The 21,816-nt window shown below is 32.8% G+C and overlaps 2 protein-coding genes and 1 long non-coding RNA gene across 3 annotated transcripts; 2 read left to right on the top strand and 1 right to left on the bottom strand.

Annotated features, from left to right (window-relative positions):
* Nucleotides 1-4,107: 4,107 nt before the first annotated feature.
* LOC138307775 (lysosomal dipeptide transporter MFSD1-like) lies at nt 4,108-21,812 on the bottom strand. The gene is made up of 13 exons (XM_069248653.1): nt 21,591-21,812; nt 13,976-14,184; nt 13,187-13,254; nt 11,575-11,683; nt 10,898-11,096; nt 10,113-10,224; nt 9,656-9,712; nt 9,115-9,271; nt 7,914-8,011; nt 7,405-7,517; nt 6,476-6,523; nt 6,092-6,161; nt 4,108-5,528 (listed from the first exon to the last, which is right to left on the bottom strand). The coding sequence occupies exons 1-13, from the start codon at nt 21,745-21,747 to the stop codon at nt 5,510-5,512; spliced, it is 1,416 nt and encodes a 471-aa protein (XP_069104754.1). The 5' UTR covers nt 21,748-21,812; the 3' UTR covers nt 4,108-5,509.
* Nucleotides 6,284-8,037, top strand: LOC138307778 (uncharacterized). The gene is made up of 3 exons (XR_011206041.1): nt 6,284-6,403; nt 7,410-7,498; nt 7,904-8,037. It is a non-coding gene; the product is annotated as an uncharacterized lncRNA (long non-coding RNA).
* LOC138307774 (beta-1,3-galactosyltransferase 1-like) lies at nt 15,075-17,736 on the top strand. Its single transcript, XM_069248652.1, has 2 exons — nt 15,075-15,558; nt 15,875-17,736. Exon 2 carries the CDS (start codon nt 15,965-15,967, stop codon nt 17,228-17,230), a length of 1,266 nt encoding a protein of 421 aa, XP_069104753.1. The 5' UTR covers nt 15,075-15,558; nt 15,875-15,964; the 3' UTR covers nt 17,231-17,736.
* Nucleotides 21,813-21,816: the final 4 nt, after the last annotated feature.

Genomic DNA, 21,816 nt, shown 5'->3' with positions numbered 1-21,816 from the left:
TTTCATTGCAGCACAGCTTATTTCCGAAACTATCAATTAAGTTTTCATTAGACTTAAAAAAATCATTGAAGTGTCTTTATCTTTTTTTTTCTCATGATAAAACATCCAAGATGGCCGCCACTGCCTCTGATTGGTAGATTAAAGAGTGTGCGGGCGCATCTATGTATTATCAACAATACTTAATCTGTGGTACGGTGTTTTGTTAGCTGTTTACCAAGGTAAGTTTGACTTAATGTTGTCCTATATAGCACATAGCTGAATAAAACATTTTAAGTGCACTCAAAATATGACCCATGAACGTGAAAACATGGCCCATTCGGGTAATATTGCCGTCAAACTATGAATAACACTCCGCTTTTAACATGGTGTTAATATAAGAACTCGGTGTATAGCTAAAAATCTAAAGGTTTATATCAATTGCGAAAAAACACCACTGCAAATCTTGGAAAATCCCGCAATAAACCCTCTCGAATATTTAACTGCACAGTACTTTGATGTTGTCTTGAATTCTGAGTTGAGGTGTCTATCTCGGTCAAAATATTGCCATAAATTATACAAACGTGTTGATATCTAAGGAGACACAAGGCATATTTTATAGAGTATTAATAATTCCTATCCACGGGTTCTAGTCTAGGCAGGAGCGCTATTATCATAGCTGATATATTTAAGCGCATGTCCACCGATCTGGCCCCGATTTCTCGAAACAAACTTAAGTCAAACAATTTTATATAAGTTACTTAAGGAGAAAAACTTAAGTTTTGACTTAGTCTGAACTTTTGTTTCGAGAAATCGGGACCTGACCCAGATCATATCGTAGAATTATCAGGAGACGCTTTCCCTTGCGGAACGCTGGTTCTATATACTGTAGAAGTGAATATTTTCGCGTAAGCTTTTCCCAGCTTGGTAATTTTCATACATCGGTACAATGTACACTTAATATTAACTTATAATGACACTTTTATAAAGTGGATATATTTGCGTAGATCCAAAGAAAGCGAAATAGGTAAAATTGTCCAAGATTACCTTATCATCTGTGTACTAGATTAATCTGCTTTTATTGCCTATCGTACCCATTTGTGTTGTTATTAGGTCGATATTTTTTCACGTTTTTTTTTTAAATTTACTTTTGTAATTGTTCTATGATATCATTTTTGTAACTGTCTTTAAACATGCTCCACCGCTGACAAATGGTATTTTTTCACTTTTAAAAACAGGAGCAGACGATTTAGTATTTTTCTTCAGTTACAAAAGTTACTTACTTTACACCATTACCACCATTGAAAAGTTTGAGCTTCTAATTTTACTTCAAGTTAAAAATATGAAAAATAATTAATTGCATCCCGAAAAAATTCCGTGCCACTATATCCTATATGGAATGAACTACTGAATGCGCATGTACCAAAAGCAAAGTAAATTATTTTATATTATTTTTTGTGTTAAATAGACTATTACACGATTAAACAGCAATTATTGTTCAAATGATGAATATCATTTATGATCTGTCGGCGGTGGAGCATCTTTAACTAATGATTCAATGGTACCGTCTTCGAAAGCTTCCTTTGGCAAGGCTTCTTCTTGTCGAAATTCAAATACCCCTTTATTGTCCTTTTGTTATATATATTTCTTAGGGATGGCGATTGCAATTGTACCTCGCTTGAAAATATAATAATTCATGGTTACAAAATAGTGAATTGTGATTGGTAAAAGTTTAGATATCTATCGATTTAATGTTAACTGTTGCATAAGGGTTTTGATGAATGACGAATGCAATGATACGATTTCCGGAAAAAAAATCCAATCGTTTTTACATTCAACAAATATTTATTTACACGTCGTATATTTCAAACAATTAATTTGAATTGTTTTAAGGACTTAAATTGAAATTTGACAAGATACAAACACATATGAAAAAATATCTCCAAATTCTCATGTCCCTTAATTATGTACATTTAATTATATACAAATGAATTCATGAATAAGATGTATACATAACACCGTCATAAGTTGCTAAACATACACACTTCTATGGTAAAACTATTTTTGATCACAATTTACGTCATAAAGTAAATATGAAATAAGTTACATTTACATTAAAACTGCATCAATTTCATAATTAAAATAATTTTTCGATGTATAAAATTGTCTATACATACATGTATTTTCTAAACAATTAACAATTGTAGGACGCTGTCATAGGTTATTTGCATTTTAAAAAAATCAACTCGTTCACCCCTGCAGACACATTTGAACTCTTTTAAAACTAAAACTGGAACAGCTCATTATAAAATGTCAGGGGTGAATGAAATAATGGAATGTAAAATTTTGATAAGTTTTTATCACATCTGAGTGTCAGTTAAACAAAAACTGATACCTTTATCTTTATGATCTGACAACCAATACTCGTATATCAAAACAAGGACATAGTCATTCAGATCCCCCGCCAATGGAGATATCAAAGCTGAAGTAAGTTTGATTGTGGAGACTTATGTGTATGAAAAAAAAACAGGAAAAAGTGCAAAAAATGAAAACCTAAAAATAGCAAAAGGGACTACTAGACCATAAAATGAATGTGTTTATGAAGTGGAAATATCTCTGCTGGTTTTAGAGTTATGCTCCGGAAATGAACCTGCTACAAAAATATGATATTTTCGGCAATGTTTCCATGGTTACGGAAAAAGTGCAAAAAATGAAAACCTAAAAATAGCAAAAGGCACTACTAGACCATAAGAACAATGTGTCTATGAAGTTTCATGGAAATATCTCTGCTGGTTTTAGAGTTGTGCTCCGGAAACGATTCTTACACAAAAATCTGCCATTTTCAGCAATGTTTCCATGGTTACATAAAGTACAAAAAGTGAAAACCTTGAAATAGCAAAAGGCACTACTAGACCATAAGACCAATGTGTCTATGAAGTTTCGTGGAAATATCTCTTCTGGTTTTAGAGTTATGCTCCGGAAACGAACCTGGTACAAAAATATGATATTTTCAGCAATGTTTCTATGGTTACAGAAAAAAGTACAAAAAGTGAAAACCTTAAAATAGCAAAAGGCACTACTAGACCATAAGACCAATGTGTGTATGAAGTTTCGTGGAAATATCTCTACTGGTTTTAGAGTTATGCTCCGGAAACCATTCGTACGGACGGACAGACGGACGGAACCCATTTGTATATCCCCCGCCAACTTCGTTGGGCGGGGGATAACAAAGCCACTTTTAAAACCAGGATTTTTTTTTGCACATGTAAACGTATTGGGGAACATAGCAAACCAGCGATTCATTTCAAAATATCATAATAAGTTTACACAAACGAATTTTGGCGTCATAGAATTATTGTCTAAATTGATTTTGAATTATTCGATAATATGATATGCGGAATCCTAATAATTTCTTTATTGATGAAAACAGAAAATGCATTTGGCGTATTTTCTTTCCTGATACACACAAAACATAATAGTTAGCCCAATAACGAATTCAATCGCTCAAACTAATATTATGCAATCATTATACCTATATTTCAGTTTATGATGCGAAAGGCGGTAAAATATTATTACAACTAAATAGCATTAGTTTATTGTACAATTTTGTAAATGGAATATATTATTCCTAATTTAAATTTCATAACCTGATTCTGTCAAAATAACAACCCATTAAGAATGTCAATTAGTGCGAAGGGTAGAGTTTATGTGAAAGTAATTTGTCGATGTGCGAAGGGTAGTTTTTTTTATAATAGTTTTAAAAGTATGATCGGAAAAGAGAGATCAGAAAAAAAATCCCTGACATTAATTTGCACAGCATCATGCCATGATGGAAATGATAATGTTCACTGATATGACTATTGCATATTCTAAATCAAAATGCCCCAATTACAACTGAATCACAAATTGTAAAAGCCATAGCTGATTTCATATCAATAATGTTTAAATAACATCGATAAAAAAATATTTCATACATACAAAATACAACATACTTGATTGCACTTTCAAATTAAAATAAAATCTTGCAAGTACTTTCAACATTAGTATATCACAGTTGATGTTTTGTCTAAGAACATACAACTAAGGTAGGTATTTAAAGGGGAAAAAATGATATAATGAAAATTATATTTAAATATGTGTGTGTGACATGGAAAAGGGAGAAACTCATGATGTAAGATACTTAAGAGTTTCGGCTGCATAGAAATTTTACATAATGTCAAGATGATCTAGGTAGGAAGACCGCATATAACTTAGGTCATAACGTTGCTTATCTTAACTTAAATAAAACAGAGAGAAAATGACCTAAAATTAAAAAGAAGTGAAATACAGAACACATAGACAGTAAATAAAGGATTTAAAGGGAGCTAAAGAATAAATAATGAGCTAATTTACTGATAAAATATTAAAAATGAGAATAAAAGAATCATCGCTGCTTAGATAGTCATTGGATATCAAAATGATTTTCTTGTTGAAACAAAATAAAAGAAAGTAAGTACAATAATTTAAAGATACCAAATAAATTTCAAAGAAAAAATAACATGGTTGAACTACGGTAGGACAATAAAAGCTGTGCTTCACTCATTACAAAATCTTACACAATTGAATTTGCTAAAACCCGTTTTGAGTGATACGATACTAAACGTCTACAGGATGTAATGTTAAAAATAACTTTACACATCTGGTTTTGATTTAAATAACAGTCAACATATAACTACAGAGAATATATTAAAAAGAAATGGTTTTCAAAGAATTCTTCTTTCACAAAAGAGACTAAAACCCCTCAATAATCCAAAATCCTTAAAACCATTTTTAAACTCTTAAAATTGTGAAATACAAATGAAGCAGCATATATTCCAAGCCATGGAAAAGAAATAATTATTTTTCAATTTTAAAGTAAATTCGATCAAACTAAAGAGTAATTCAAAATTCAAAATTAAAAAAAAATATATATTTCATGACTTAAATTGTAAATTTGAAATTTAAGGAAATGCACTAAAACAAATCAGAACTGCTTCAGTTGACAATAAAACTTAACTGGCCAATTGTGTAAATTCGGTTGACCAATGTGGTATGAATTAAATTGGTTATGAAAATTAGAACCACTTAAAAAACGAAGAATACCCATAATACGACTCCTGAAGTAATTAAGATATAAATGAACATGTTCATAGTAGTTGCCCATTGTGACAGACCCCTTGTGACTCCGGGACAATCAATGATAATCTCATACAACATACATAATCGTAACCACTTGTGCACCATGGATATAGGAGACAATATTTTATAAATGTTTGTCAGTCAACAGTCACATAATTTCTATTTAATATTAGAAATACTTCATGTATTCTCGTCATACATCGAGAGCACCATGTATCATTCTTTGTTTCCTCCTGTTTAATGTATAAGGTGAATATTAGACAGTCTTCGCCTGAGTTAAGGGAACACAAAACAGTTACTTTGGCACAGTGAATAGTTCCTGGCACTGAACGCACTTCAGCTCTATCAATGTTTTCCAAGTATTAATTTTTGTTGCTTATTCTATCATTTTCTTCCTGCAAAGAAAAAACATGAACAATAAAATCCTTTTACAAAAATGACATTTGTTGTTACTTTCTTAGTTCAAAATTAATACTTCACATTCAAAAGGAACAAGAAACCCCTTCCTTATATAAGTATACAGAGAAATAAAATTCTATATAACTATTCATTTTATAATATTATCAACAGATTCAAGACAGATAAAACATTCAATTCCTGCTCTCACTCAGATTGCTTTGCTTTAGTAAATGTGAGATCACAGAGGGATCCTGTCGCCCACCAAAAATGATCATTGTCTGACAATGAAAAGAGGGATCTTTTCTCTGCTTTTCTCTTCTTTTTCCCCTTCCTTAATTTGCAATATTGATTACACAAAGAGAAACCTCACATTAAGTTAATATGGCCACTGTCTGTCATGTTGTGCTTGGATTTATTCAAAAATAAATAAGCAGATTCAGGACTAAGAGGACCCTACACGAATAACTTGTGGAAGCTAGTCAGACATCTTCAGTACATTTTTAGAAAGTGACAATCCAAGAGGGCTGCTTATCATGATTTTGGTAAAAATGAAACTTACTCTTCCTCCAGTCTGTCCTTTTCTTCCTTAAGTATCCTTCTTTGCTTTGCTGATAAATTGAGTTTACCACCTGTAAAAAGAACAGGATTTTATTCGGTGAATTTGGAACAGTTACTGTTTTTACAACTTTTAGTTAAGCTTCTGAAATGTCTATTATTTTGAGAATTTTTTCATGACATTCTAATTTGGCAATTTTCAGTTAAAAAGCTGTATGAATTCTGATTGACTGCGAAATACCCAAGGGTAGCCATGTAATACAGCCTCAGGCAGCATGAGTGTATTGCCCTAGACCAGCCAGTATTACACTCATAGGTATGAAAGAAATTTGTTTTCATACATAGCACATATGTCTACAGAGATGAGATATAAACGAGTTTTCTTTACCTGATGATGCATCTGATAGATATAAGATTACAGCAGCAACAAGGGCAACTGGAAAAACAAAATGGAAAATTTTACAATATCGTATTGAAAAGGATATTATTTTTATCAAAAATTCTGTCTATTTCATATTCTGATGATGCTATCTTTAGCTACAAAAGTGAATAGCTCAAACACAAATTTTGATTCCAATTTGTTAATATCCAATTATGAACATTTTGTGTGTGTGAAATGCATCTTTAATAAGACTTTTTAAGGGTGAAACAGCTGCATAGAGCACAGAAATTTTTCTATCTTTGATATTAAGTAGGTTCTGGAACAATCTCTTAACCAAAGCATTGCCGTAATATCAAATTAAAGGCAGATTTTTTTATGATAAATAAACCTTTTAAGATAAATTATGCCAGCTTTTATCAATCAATAATGATGGCCCAGAGGGAATAAAATAATGGTTTTTATAGGAAAAGAAAAATAGAATAAGCATTGATTGAAAACGTCTGTATTTTGAAGTGATTGACCTAAAATTATGGTCCAAGCACGGAACTAAACACAGGTGCTTTACAATAATGCTACCAGAACTCAAGCACTAACTTAATAAACTATCGCATATTGTAACGGCTATAACGCAAATTAAAGTTGTTTTTTAATTTCTTGACTGTGAAATGATTCGTTGCTAAGATATGTATTACTGAGTCTGTATCAATCAATTATAATGGCCCAGACGGAATCAAGTGAAGCCTAATATGATTGGAAAAGGAAACTTATCTCTGTAGAAGACATTGGAAATGGCTGTATTTTCAAGCAGATGCCTGAAATGTTTGGTCCTAGACATTAATTCTTCATTAATAATTCTTCATATATATAATAAAAAGGATTTTTTTTTTTTTTTTCATTTTTAGATTGTAAAATGATTTGTTGCTATGGTTACTTACTACAGAGCCAGACTAGGAAGAACACTTCCAATATCAAATAGCCACTGGAATCGACAATGGAACCCGCAGCAATGGAGATTACAGCCAGCCCAAGGTTCTGGATAGCTTGCATACTACAACATAAAATAATCCCTTAGACGTGGCAGATAGTTTTGAATTTGAATCCGTGTATCTTGCAACAAATGCAATTCACCAGCATTTCCTACTTTTTATATGTTTAAAAATTTGGATAAAGTGAAGCTATCTAACCATTGAATGAAAGAAAGAAAAAATCACAAAGAGAAGTGGAATCATATTATCGAATTGAGCACTTTAAATCATACCATTAAGTTTTACTTTGACATCTGACCAAGTAGATCTTGGTCAGACATGTCTAGATGTCTAATGAAAAGGCTAAAAAAATTAAAATCTGAATTTGACTTTTCTTTCTAAGGAATTTAATCATTGTAATTATACATGGTCTTCATTATGGAATATGTATTTTTTTCTATTGTTGGAGCCATACTTACATTCCGTATGCAGTTCCAAGTTGTGACTCTTGAATGACTTGAGCAACCAGAGGCCATAGAGCACTGGCCAGTATAGAGTAGGCTAGTCCCATACAAATCTGTAACATGGTCAGTACTTATGTATAATAGTCCCATACAAATCTGTAACATGGTTAGTACTTATGTATAATACAAATTATAATAGCAACAAGAGGCCATAGTGCACTGGCCATTATAGAGTAGGCTAGACCCATACAAATCTGTAACATGGTCAGTACTTATGTATAATACAAGTTATAATAACAACAAGAGGCCATAGATCACTGGCCAGTATAGAGTAGGCTAGACCCATACAAATCTGTAACATGGTCAGTACTTATGTATAATACAAGTTATAATAACAAAAAGAGGTCATAGATCACTGGCCAGTATAGAGTAGGCTAGCCCCATACAAATCTGTAACATGGTTAGTACTTCTGTATAATACAAATATAATGACCCAGTTTATCATCTGTTATGTAAAGTTTTAAAATAATTTATTAGATACATTGTGCTGTGTAACATGGAACATTTTTTGTGTTGAAACTAAATGGTTCTCCTTCTTGCTGTTGAACCAAAAACACATAAACAACAAAATTTATTTTATATCACATAGTCAATGTTGTTCCTTAAGCTAACCACAAGTATTCTATCCACAAAATTATATCAAAGCTTCAAACCACCAAAGAAAGTACACACAAATAATTCATGTACACAGTATGTGAAAAGATCCCATCAAACTTTATACAAAACATTTAAAGATGCTCCACGGCTGACAGAGCATAAATGATACTCATCATTTGAACAATAATTGGTGTTTAACTGTGTATGTATATGTCTTATCAACACAAAAATAATATAAACAATTATTTTTGCTTCTGGTGCATGCATTCCATATAGGACATATAGTGCTACAGAATTTTTTCGGGATGCGATTAATTATCTTTAATATATTTATCTTGAAGTAAGATTATAGGCTCAGACTTTCAATGGTGGAAATGGTGTAAATTGAGTAACTTTTGTAACTGAAGATGAATACTAATTTGCCCTTATTTTTTTATTGAGAAAAAATATGTACGCGGTGGAGCATCTTTGAAGCTCAAATACTTTTAATCAAATTATAACTCAAAATTTTACCATGATAGTTCATTTATTTGAGATATTGTAATGCGACCATTATTACCATAGCTACGAATGGATTGAGGAAGGTGAATGCTAGTAGAGCGTGGCAGCCAATGGTTGCCGTGGTACCAAGGATTATCCAGAAAATATTCTTTCCACTTCTATCAATCAGAAAACCAAAGAGAGGGGAGGCAACTGCAGATATGATGTACACCAAACTAAAACAAAACAAGTACATGTCATACATGTAATTCAACATTTTAAGAACAAGACAAATCCTGGACGTAGTTTCCCATAAAATTTGAAATTCTATAACAAAAATACAGACTTCATCTACACTCACCCAATAATAAATGTAAACAATAAAATAATACAAGTTTAGTAAAAGTTTTTATGTGCTCATTCATCCCTAAAGTTTCAGAATGGACTGTTCTAGTCTTAGAAGAGTTAATTTCATTATCAAGGGGGAACAGGCTAAAGATCTTGTGTAAATATTGATTTCTCTGATTCATTAATTATCTTTAAAGGAAGATTGTCTGTGAAAATCATTTACATATTATTACAGTATATACATTCTCAAGATAAACTTAAAATTCCCACACCTGTTGATTGTATTTGCAGCGCTTGGACTGAGGTTCCACTTCATTTCAAAGAAAACCCTGAAATTAAATAAAGACATGATACATGTATTAATTTCTTAGATCATATGACATACAAAACAATTTACGAATTGAGAGAAACTAATCTATAGATACACATCCACCCATTTTCCTTAGTAGCCACGGAAAACTTCTGTGAAGTATGGGATAATTAATAAAATTAATAAGCCCCTATATATATTACAGAGTTATCTCCCTTCTGGGAATTTATCAATTCTGACATCATTATTTTATGAGCAAATTTCCTACTGTTTTCTCTGAAAAATATGACGTTATGCTTGCAAACATATATATTTATATACAACATCACAACCAATATCTTTCCACAAGGGCAGATAACTCTTTAATACACAAAGATGGGATATGATTTCATGCAAGTATAACCATAAATAGTACTTACAGACCAAGGCCAATGAAGGGGAAAACAGCAACATAATAAGCCACACAGATCACACACATCAACCAGAAAGGTAGGGGGAAATCTTTAACATCAGTTATTCTAATCACCTCATCTGCAAACATAAATCAATGACATATCGTTCTCACGAAGCTACAATAATAAAAGTTAGGAAAAAAATACTTGAATATAAAAACATTAGCTCAGTTATAAATGGACAGATGAAAGATTATTGAATAACAATAATAACGCAATATAAAACTGAATTCCACCTGGTAATGAAAAACAAAGCAAATAAATATAATTTAATTTTAAAGAGATATTTTTATAATATGGATTGAAAACAATATAATTTCATGTGTATAAATTGACAGTAAATTTTTATATTGAAATGTTAAGATAATGTAAATGCTTTCATGACTTGTGATGTCAAAGTAATTATATAAATTTTAAAGGTATACACATAATTCTGTATTCATGGAAATTATTCCCTCCCTCCTGATTTTACTGGTCCCTGGTATATATCATGGTACAGTAAAATATGGTTATAATGAACCTCTGAAAACCAACAACCTCATTATAAGCAAAGTTTGTTATACAGATAGTGCAGAAATATCATAGGAACCTTTAAGAATGAAGATTACTAAACTTTAACCATGAAATTATTGTAAGTGTGTTCTTTATAAACTTGTTTCAATTTTTTCTGTTCTAAAATGTATATAAACTGACAATAAATCAAAATGTTCTCAAAATTGGCATACATTTATTAGAATATTTTTACTTCATACCTGATGCTGCTGACTTTCTGTGAAGAATTCTATCAGCTCTCTTGTCGAAGTAGCCGAGAGCGAAGGCACAGATTAGAGACAGGATACAAATCAAGCCGCCGATAAATAAAGTAATCCCCAGACATTTATACCCGGTCATTCCATGGTCGCCGATCAACTTGTACAACGGCTGCATCACATTCATGTTCACTGTACTCCCCTGAAAATTATTTCAGAATGTTCTTAGATACTACTTAAAAAACCCGACCTTGATATATATTAAGGTCAGTATGTTGCAGCAGCCCAACTTCGATGTTTCAATTCTCTATATGCTGATTACAGAGTTATCTGCCCTTGCAGGTAGAAATCGAATGTGACGTCATGTGTTTGCTAACGTAACATCATACTTTTTAGAGCAATGACAAGAATTTCGCGCATAAAATGAAGTCACAATGCAATGGAGGTCACCTTGTAATATGCAAAGACGGAATACAATAATTCAGAGGTAGAGGACTAGTTGTAAAATGAAACATTAAAGATGCTCCATCGCCGACAGAGCATAAATGACACTATGAAGCAATAAATAAAGAAGCTTAGCATAAATAAAGAAGCATTACAGAGACCATATTCTGTTCATTATTAAAATAGATTCTGTTACCATACTATAGCTATGAGAGATTAAAGATATCAAAACTTACCACACGAGAAAAGCTGAGCTGGAGTCCAAACACCATGTTGAGTTCTCTCCCTTGAAACCATTTGACAGCGTAGGTGTTTTGTGCCACAGCTAAAGATTCTCCACCAATCCTTGTTATAGAAACAGCAGACATATTAATAGTTTAAAGCAATGCATTTATACATATGATACTCATATGAGAAACAAATCATTGCGATAATTTTTTACAATCAGATAAACTAAACTACAGATCCTTATGTGTATCCTCACTCCATTTCATAGAGGATCTGACATCATCCCATAAGGGATCACGTCTGGTGACCTTTCAAAATTGACCAATCAAATTACTCTCTCCCAATTTCTAGACAGAGTTTGTGAATGTAGTCATTTCGGCCAGAGTGTATAATATAATAATATATAGTTTACATGTACATGAAGATGCATTCTGGGACAAAACGTCTTTTTAGCTAGATATGTCTTGGTGAAATATACAAATTTTGTACTACAGTACAGGAAGAATAAAAGTCATCAGAATTTGATATTACAGTTAGTTAAACATGGTATAAAACAAACAAATCCATTAACCCAAACACAAATCTAGCCAAATCCATTAATCACAGTTTAAACTTTGCTTTCCCAAACACAAATCTAGCCAAATCCATTAACCACAGTTTAGACTTTGCTTTCCCAAACACAAATCTAGCTTAGTCCATTTACCACAGTTTACACTCTGCCCTGACATCAGACTTAGAGATTATGACAGATAGATGTCTGGTTTAGGGCCAGAGCCCACTATATCAAAAAGTGGAATAAGCCGACACTGTTTGGTATCGGGCCAGGTCAACTCCGATTCAGACTGACCACCGAGAAGCACCACTAACCTTAGTCTATTCAACAAATTGATATTATATCTACCCAAATATTTCAATCCGTCGAGATTAAAGGTGATTTGCATACCACGAGAAAATAGCTACGACAACGAGGGAAATTTAAAGTTGCGGTAAGGGAAACTATTGTGTTGACACAATAGAATGTGCATGCATGATGAAATAGATGGCTATACGTATATGAGTAGATAAATAATTCATTTGTTGAATAGACCAAGGTAAGTGGCGATTCTCGGTGGTAATATTTTGTAAGTAGTCTCTGAATCGGAGTTGACCTGGCCCGATTACCAAACGGTATCAGCTTATTCCACGTTTTGTAACAGCAGTGCGTTCTGGCCCTAAACCATGGCCAGACACCTATCTGTCATAATGTCTAAGTCTGGTGTCAGGGCCAGAATCTAGCCAAATCCATTAACCACATTTTAGACTATACTTACCCAAACACAAATCTAGCCAAATCCATTAACCATATTTTAGACTATACTTACCCAAACACAAATCTAGCCAAATCCATTTACCACATTTTAGACTATACTTACCCAAACACAAATCTAGCCAAGTCCATTAACCACATTTTAGACTATACTTACCCAAACACAAATCTAGCCAAATCCATTAACCAGATTTTAGACTACCTATACTTACCCAAACACAAATCTAGCCAAATCCATTAACCACATTTTAGACTATACTTACCCAAACACAAATCTAGCCAAATCCATTAACCACATTTTAGACTATACTTACCCAAACACAAATCTAGCCAAGTCCATTAACCACACTTTGTTGACAAATGCACCAAGAGCAAACAAAATCTGAAAAAAAAAAAAATTTAATTACAAAAATATTCTTTCCTATACTTCATAAAGATGTTAAAAATTCAGTATAAATGTTTAAATATTTTTTGAAATTTAGTTCTAATACTAATATAAAGGACATATATTTATATTGAGGTCAACGCAAATTGCATCAGATAATTAATTAATACTTGAAAAGACAAGCTATAATCATGGCAAAGGTCTCAAATCTAGGTCAATTCCAGGTCAGAGATCGTAATAACTTCTCGGATGTGAATGAATTGAAGTGATGTCAATGGATCTACTAATGTTAGCCTCAGGAAAAAAAAAACAACTCATACATATTGAATCAAAAATGGAACAAGAGGCCCAATGGGTCTTAACGGTCATCTGACTGTTAATACAATATATAGTAGAACTGAAATACACACAGTAAGTTGTATGTTTAAAGATTTTAGCCTTTTTGACTCCTGTGACCTTGAATGAATGCCAAGGTCATTCATTTGAACAAATTGGGTAGCACTTTATCCCAGCATGCTTCAGGCCTAATATCAGTACCCTGGGCCTTTCGGTTATTGAGAAGAAGTCATTTGAATAAAACGTTAATGGACAGCACACAAAGACGGATTTGTCGGATTACTATAGGTCATCCTGACCTAAATAAACCTGATAAGACTTGAAATCACATTTTGAATGTTGCGATGCTCAACATTCAACATTAAATCTTGGTACCACTCACCTGTCCAACAGTGACAAACAAACTGAAGATAATGGCGCCAAGTCTGACACCAAACACCTTGTCAATGAGAAAACCACCAAAGAAACACAAGATGACGTTCGGCCAGGAGTACCAGGAGTAGAAACCCATAAAGGAGCTCTCGGACAAACCCAGGTCCTTTATCATCGTGTCCTGAAGGGCAGCAGGGTTGTCATAGCAGAAGTAGCTCCCTAAAACAAAAAAATATGATCTTTAACATCAAGAAAGGTAGAATATTAAGATATCCTGTATTTGCATATTACAGAGTTATCTGCCCTTGTGGATAGGTAGTGATTGTGATGTTTGGAGTTTAGATCACAATACAGAGAAAGTTGAAGAATGGCAGAATACCTGAAATAACCACTAGGCCATTTTTATTAAATTGAAGCTCCATTAATTGTTAAAGTATCAAAATTATATTAAATGTATATACAATTATGTGTAACATGTTAACCTCTGATAAAAAGATATATTCAAATCTTAAAAGCTGTAGTATTGTTTACTTTAATTTCCTTGCTAATTGCATTAAAGAAATAAAAATAATGACTTCTTATAATTACAATTTCTTTTAATTAATAACATAAGTGGTAACAAAATTGAGTGATTACTGACAATTTTCACCAGAGATGTGAAATGAGGCAAGAATTTGTATAACAATTATACGGCTTCGCAAATTTAGAAGTCTGATAAACGGTAGAAAGCGGAAGATTTTGACATAGAAATGGTGGGTGGAATAGAGCTCTTATCAAGGCGGTAGACTTCGGCATAAATCTGTATGATGTACATGTATATACGTACTGGTGAATTAAATGTCTAACAGAAGGAATAACAATATATGATATAACATCATACATTTAAATGCTTTACAATAAAGTACTTTAAAACAGGAAATGAAGTTTGAAGTACTGTACCAGGATATTTAACTAAATACAAACTTTAATTATCACCACATGAATTACTTCAGCTGTGTAAATGATTTTTAACTTTTTTTTTATAAATTATTACTGTCAAATGCTAAAACAAACTAATATTTTTGGTTGAAAAATTCATTAAGAAGATAAAAAAATGGTATCTGGTGAAAAAACAAAACAATTTCGTATTACATTATGTTGGAAATAAATCTTCTTTGAAGTTTTCGCAGAATCCATATAAAGCTAACAAGGCCATCTATTGAGGAGCATATATATATAGCATGAAGGCCTTTATTGGTGTGTAAATATTAACAACAAAAGACACCATGTTAAATGTATGGTCACAGACAGAGGATTTCAACACTGAATGGAGACAGGTTCTCAACATGTACAATAATAGTATATGTACTCAGTGACGCGTACGTCAATGTTAAAGGCCAATAACTGTGACTTAAATAACTTTTGACGTTATAACTAATTGATCAGTCTAATGAATCGATCACTAGTGACGAGAGCATTACTGAAGAGTATGACTGCACGAGTGTAATATTGTATATGGCTACACATTGAAGGATATGAAGATCAATGGTTAGAAGAAACCTTAGAGATGAAAAGGAACTGAAAGAGTACTAGTACTATGGAGCAGAATGAAAGGTTCGTAAACAGTAAAAAGCATGTGCCGGGTAGTTTTATAAAATGGTTGTGCAATATCTGTGCTCGTATGTACAACCGATTACAACATACCAGGGTATATATATTTCTGACAGTGCCTGTGTCAACAGATGAGAGAGGTTGATTATAATAAGCACAAATCAAGGTGACTCAGTTAAATGGGAGAAGGCTTTTATAAGTTGTGATAATTTGTGCCCTTTCCTGTTGTAATTGTCGTTTGCAATAAAATACATCTGAACTCAAACTAAATGACATGTTATATATTGCACCAGTTCACTTTGTTCCCCATATTTTTCAGGTAATGAAGATAGAAATCCACAATTGCTACGAAGCATAAAAGGACACCGAATCTAATCAATAAATGGATTAAAAAAATTTGAAACTCAAAATGGCCTCCTGTCGTACCTATGGCCTCAGACACTGGAAAAGACAATTATTTCAAATAATGCTGTACGCAGTTGTTATTCTAGGAGTGTTTGGACTCTTGTCTCAGATTATTCTTCTATCTTCAAAGTTCCGAATAATATCGCTCTTGACCAATGCTTATGATAATGACAACCTTGAACTTTCAAACGCCACAGAAAGAACTATAAATAATCAACCAAAAACATTTTTGTCGTACAAACATAATTTCTCTTTTCCATTGGATATTGATATCGCCTATCTCGTGAATGAGAAGATTCAATTCAATATTTCGATTCCACATGAAGCAATTAATCCACATCCATTTAGATATATGAATCTTCCTCAATCATGTGACTTCAGATTTAGGAAAAGTTTCTGGACGGAAAATGACACAATTCTTGTTTTGGTGAAATCTTCGGCGAGTCATTATGCCTTAAGAGCCGCTATACGATCAATATGGAAGACAGTCGATGATCCAGGAATTAAGAAAGTGTTTTTACTCGGTTATGACGGAATTAATCAATCGCAAATAAACGAGGAAAGTCAAAATCATGGCGATATCGTACAAGAAGACTTTAAGGACGCTTACAGAAATAACACTTTCAAAACTATAATGGGATACAACTGGGCAATACAATTCTGTTCTAAAGTTAAGTTCTTATTTTTCATGGATGACGATTACTATTTAAAGTTATCGGACCTTGCGAGTTACCTTCGAAAAATTCCGGAAGAAAATCGTCATAGTATCTATATTGGTTCATTGTCGAAGGCTGGGGTACCATACCGAGATAAAAACACGCGCTGGTATGTGTCCGCAGAGGAATATCCATTCGATCTTTATCCTCCATATATAGGGGGTGGAGCTTATGTAGTTTCTTACGATGTCGCACTTAGATTTCATCTTGCTTTCCCGTTTATAAAATATATTCCAATTGACGATGCGTACCTTGGGATTGTAGCACGTAAATTAATGATAAAACCTCGCCGTGATATAAAATTTCAATCGTACTATAGAGGAGCAATCGCTAAAGAATGTTCCCATGATGCATCAGAGCTTGTAAAACAGGTTTGTCCGTTGGCGAGGCTTGGATATAATATATATATACACCAAAACAAAAAGCGGCCAAAGAACAGAACATTACTAAGATCTCTGCTAATCACTATTGGTATTCTAGTCGCTGCACTTACGTTTATAGCATTACCTGTATTTCTACATCTATATTGTGAAGGAATTTGTACTGGTAACTAGAAGAAATAATGTAAATCACAGCCTAGTATGTATGGCTTTCAGTCACAGATTGATTACTTGCTAGAGTATCTGGATTTCATAAATTGATCATCATATAGTGCTAGTCTTTCTATGTACCAGTACTACCTGTACATATTTCTGTTAAATTTACAGATAAATCTTTACAGTTTGCTCAAATTATATATATATCATAGCTCAAAACTGAATTGAAATATTATTATTCTAATGATACACAATGTATATTGTTGCTTCAAGATATTAAGACACATGACTGTATACATTTTTTTTTATTGAATGATATCATGTTAATATTTAGAAAATATATTGTACTTCATTGAATTTTATATCATTATGTATCATAGGAACGTACACAGGTGCTCAATAAAATGATCTCAGATCTTAAATTTGCGTATAATTATTCAGTTCCCTAATACAAGTTAAGTTCAAAATACACAATTAAATCAAATGAAGTTCTGACATATGCATGAACACTGATAAAACAATTTGACTATAATTTATAATCTAAATATATGCAACTTTAAGCAAAAATTAGATACCATATTCGACCCAATAAGCGCCCAGGGCATTTAAAAACTGAAAAAAATGAAAAGATGCTTAGTAAGACCAAAATATTTACAAAGCAAAAATCAAACCTATACTGAGTTTTGATAGTTTTAGTCTTTATTTACATCTGGGCAATAAAAATTGAGGAATCAAAAGGAGGAGGGGCGCTAATAGGGACATGGGCACTTATTTGGGTCGAATACCGTAATTTAAATGAAGATATATATATATAGATTTTCAAGACACAAGATAGTAATTCTAGTCTTTTATTGAGAGACCAGTATATACTCTGATACCCCAGTTCAGCTGTTCTCCTTCCTCTTTTCTTTTCAAATTCTTCAACCCTTCGGCCACTCTCAAAACACTAGACAGAGTATACGTCAGATTGGTCCTGTCAAGCTAGGACAAAGCTTTTTCCCACTGCTTTGGGATTGGGGCCTGTGGCTTTAAATTTGGGAAAATGTGCAACGAAACAAAGATTTCGGAAAACTTATAAAATATGCAATAAAGCATAAAAAATAATTTTGTTTTTTTTTAATTTCTAGTGTAGTTTATGTACTTTTCTGAAGCCAATTCACAAATATCTAAAGCATTACAACCAACAAAGTTAATGCAACATTTTTGGATAGTTTTCAAGAAACTTTGATTTTAGGAAATCTAAGGGTTGAATTGGGAAAAATTTAGAGGCCTTATTAAACAGTTTTAGTTATTTCTATTTGTGCTTTACTATGAATTTGGCTATAGGATTTGATATATTGATAATCCATTTTCAGAGGTATATTTATGAGGTTTTATATCTTGGCCCATCCTCCATATTCCAGGGGTTAAATAAATACAAGTATTCTCGTTATATCCACCCCTGGAATATGTCATAGTAAAAGTAAAACTGAAATTATTTCAGGAGGAAGATAACTGACCAATCACAGGCCTACAGTCTTCCTTTGAAGATTTAGTCATGCACAGATACAGTGCATACCATCTGCTGTCACCCATATGCATATAAAGCCTTCAGGATTGCTAATAGTCCTGGCCTATAGGAAGATATATATAACACCCCCCTCCCCATCTCCTTAAAGTGTACACGGAATGGTTTGGTATATAAGGCTTAATAAATGTGTCATTGTATAAAATTTAGAATGGAGAAAGCACGAGTTTCATAGCGAATACGGTTTTAGAGATAATGCGACTTTTCTCTAGAACACACCTGAAGCCCCAAGCCATTGACCCCGATTCGGGACCCCTGACCTGTGACGTCACGAGGACAACGGGACCTACTCTACTCGCATAAGATAGAGTGGCGATTTTCTGTGTCTGCCATCTAATATAAACAATCTTTTTGTAAATATCGATTTTTACAGACACAAGTACCTGTGTACATGTCCTATACCTATTTAATTTTATCCTCAATCACAGATATGAGTTTGGAATACGCTTGAAAATAATGATTTATACCATGCATATATTGATGTACATTTCTGCACGATTTCTGCACAATTATACACAACATAATGTGTATAATAATCAACGTACGTTGTAAATCTACGGTATTTGGAACCACATATACATGAATATTATGTAAAGGATTCTTGAATATGTTATCCAAAACCCGACTCGGGTCGTTGTACTGGTCAAACCCACTTTACAAATTTCTGACTTGTTCATATAACCTACCCATACGAATTAAGTTATGATTCTAAACAGAATTTTTTGCATTTATGTAAATGCATCTAATAAATGCGTTATTTCTGAATATATTCTGAATAATGTATACATAATTGTATATTTCAGAATGACCAATGTATACATTTGTCTCGTATATATATATTTCTAGTTATATGTATATCTATTTTTATAACAGAAACTACAAAATTATTTACAAATGGCGTGTCGAGAAATAACAATGCAAATATATATGATGCACAATGTCAGAATTTTGATATTTCTGGTAGTTGTTAGATTTTGGATGTCCAATTCTTTGTGAATTTTGGTCAATATCGATCATTATATAATACTAATAATAATAATCTATATGACCAATAAATGTACTGTTGAATATGGTTAAAATAACACATGTTCTCATACATGTACTTGTATATGTAGCTATAAAAGGAAGATAAGACTCGTTACAGCTATAAATGAATTATGTATTTTAAATTCAATTTCTCAAGTGGTTTATTTTTTTTTAATTTACTCCCCCTCCCAATTTATGTCTATAATATTTACGTTTATTGAACTATGAAATACATTTAACACTTTTTTCTTTTTGTTATGCTGATTCTTGAAATCCATAGGCCAAATGAATTTTTATTTATACAGAAACATATTCAAATGGATAATTGTATGACCATCATTTGTCGAATTTGTCTTTTTTTTATATGACATTATGAAAATTGAATATTCCCTAGGTTTGATAATTTAGTAAGCTGTTAAAACAGAGATAAGATCTCTACTTAAAAGTTTTTACACAAGGTACACCTGGCTTATACCAGAAACATAAATAACTTATAATTTCCGCTAATCTACTTATGTATTTCGCATGATTTCAGTTGCAATATTTCCTATTTTATATATAATTAAATCGTCACCATAACTGTATACTGTATATATATCTGTAAAATTCTCGTAACCCCATTTTAGGAATACATACGTCCACCTTTGTGCTATAACCCCACTACTGCACACCTCACTGCCGTTGTCCTCGTGACGTCACATCCGGTTATTCCCCAAATCAGCGTGAGCGGCCTATTCCCTGATTAGCAGTTGATATACAGGTAAAAATCGAGCACTTCGGAGGGCGGTATCTCGGTACTGAAGCGGCCGATTTTGATGCGGTTTTCAACATTCTTGTCAGGAGATCAAACAGAATAACATATCTAAATATCATTTTCCATTCCGTGTACACTTTAAAGATTGGAAGAAGGTGGTAATGTACCAGTACATGCATTCAAATTGATTATGATAACGGCATGCATCTATTATAATTACATGCATTTTGATATTCCATATAGTCATATATGCATGTATATTTTCAATATTGGCATGATTCATGATCACAATACAATGAATCCCAAGTACATTGTCAATGTCATATATTGTGTATGTTGAATACTTAATATTAGGCATATACATGTACATGTATTTATACACAGCACATATGCAAAAATAATTTTTTCACATGAAATTCACACATATTGTGTAGGAGACTTTCAACGTGATTGGCCATTTCCAAATTAAAGGAAACACATATTTGAAAGTGTGGGGATCTGGAAGAAGCTATATAGTAACAGGGGTTTCATTAGGACATGTGGTACAATTGCTATTTCAGTGGGTACTTTTCTGTACTATCAGTTTGCTATCCACAGCCAGGTTTAATCAGCAAAAAGTATCAGGTACTGCCTGATATTGAAACCCCTGATTATATATATGTATATATATAGCGAACTGAAGTTTGATGCATCCTTGATACGCTAGGGGTTAGTATCACTGATGTTATATCTGCCTCTCATGATTAGTCTTAGATGGTAGAGCAGTAAGTATATAGCCAGTAAGTCCATGGTGGCAGTTTTGATTCAAGCAGGCTCCTCTACTTTGTAAAAAAATATTACACAACTCTAACTGTTAATTATTTTATTTGATAGTAAATCATTTTAAATATGTTCAGGAATACAGTTAAATAATCCTACAGCACAGCTTCCGGTACCATTCACCTATATAGCTACGATCACAGTCGCTTGACAGTTACTCACTTACTCACCGTCAGCTGACAGGACTGCTGTTCAAGATTGACATAACTCACCAAAACTTAGAAAACACATGATGATCAAGACGAGGTATCTATGGAGAAAAAGGTGGGGATTGCAGGCCAGAGTCCCACCGCATCCCGATAATTCCTCATCTTCTTCATGATCGTTCGTATTTGAGTGAAGCAGGGGAGTTTTTTCAGCGTCTGACATTTTGTTTCTTTTTGTACAACTTCGCGTGACTGCCTTCTCTGACCAGGTGGTTGTCACGAGACTATCTAA

This window comes from Argopecten irradians, chromosome 14, assembly GCF_041381155.1.
Source record: "Argopecten irradians isolate NY chromosome 14, Ai_NY, whole genome shotgun sequence".
NCBI lineage: Eukaryota > Metazoa > Mollusca > Bivalvia > Pectinida > Pectinidae > Argopecten > Argopecten irradians.
The sequence above is the reverse complement of the archived record's forward strand: the minus strand, read 5'-3'. Positions and strand labels throughout refer to the sequence as shown.

Bases quoted from the DNA above. Each gene is read 5' to 3' on its own strand.
- LOC138307775 (XM_069248653.1), bottom strand. From the start codon at position 21,747: ATGTCAGACGCTGAAAAAACTCCCCTGCTTCACTCAAATACGAACGAT. The intron at 14,185-21,590 runs GTGAGTTATGTC...TTTTTGTTTTAG, and splicing joins CATGTGTTTTCTAAGTTTTG to GGAGCTACTTCTGCTATGAC. The intron at 10,225-10,897 runs GTATGAAGTAAA...TTATGTTTGCAG, and splicing joins CAGAAAGTCAGCAGCATCAG to ATGAGGTGATTAGAATAACT.
- LOC138307774 (XM_069248652.1), top strand. From the start codon at position 15,965: ATGGCCTCCTGTCGTACCTATGGCCTCAGACACTGGAAAAGACAATTA.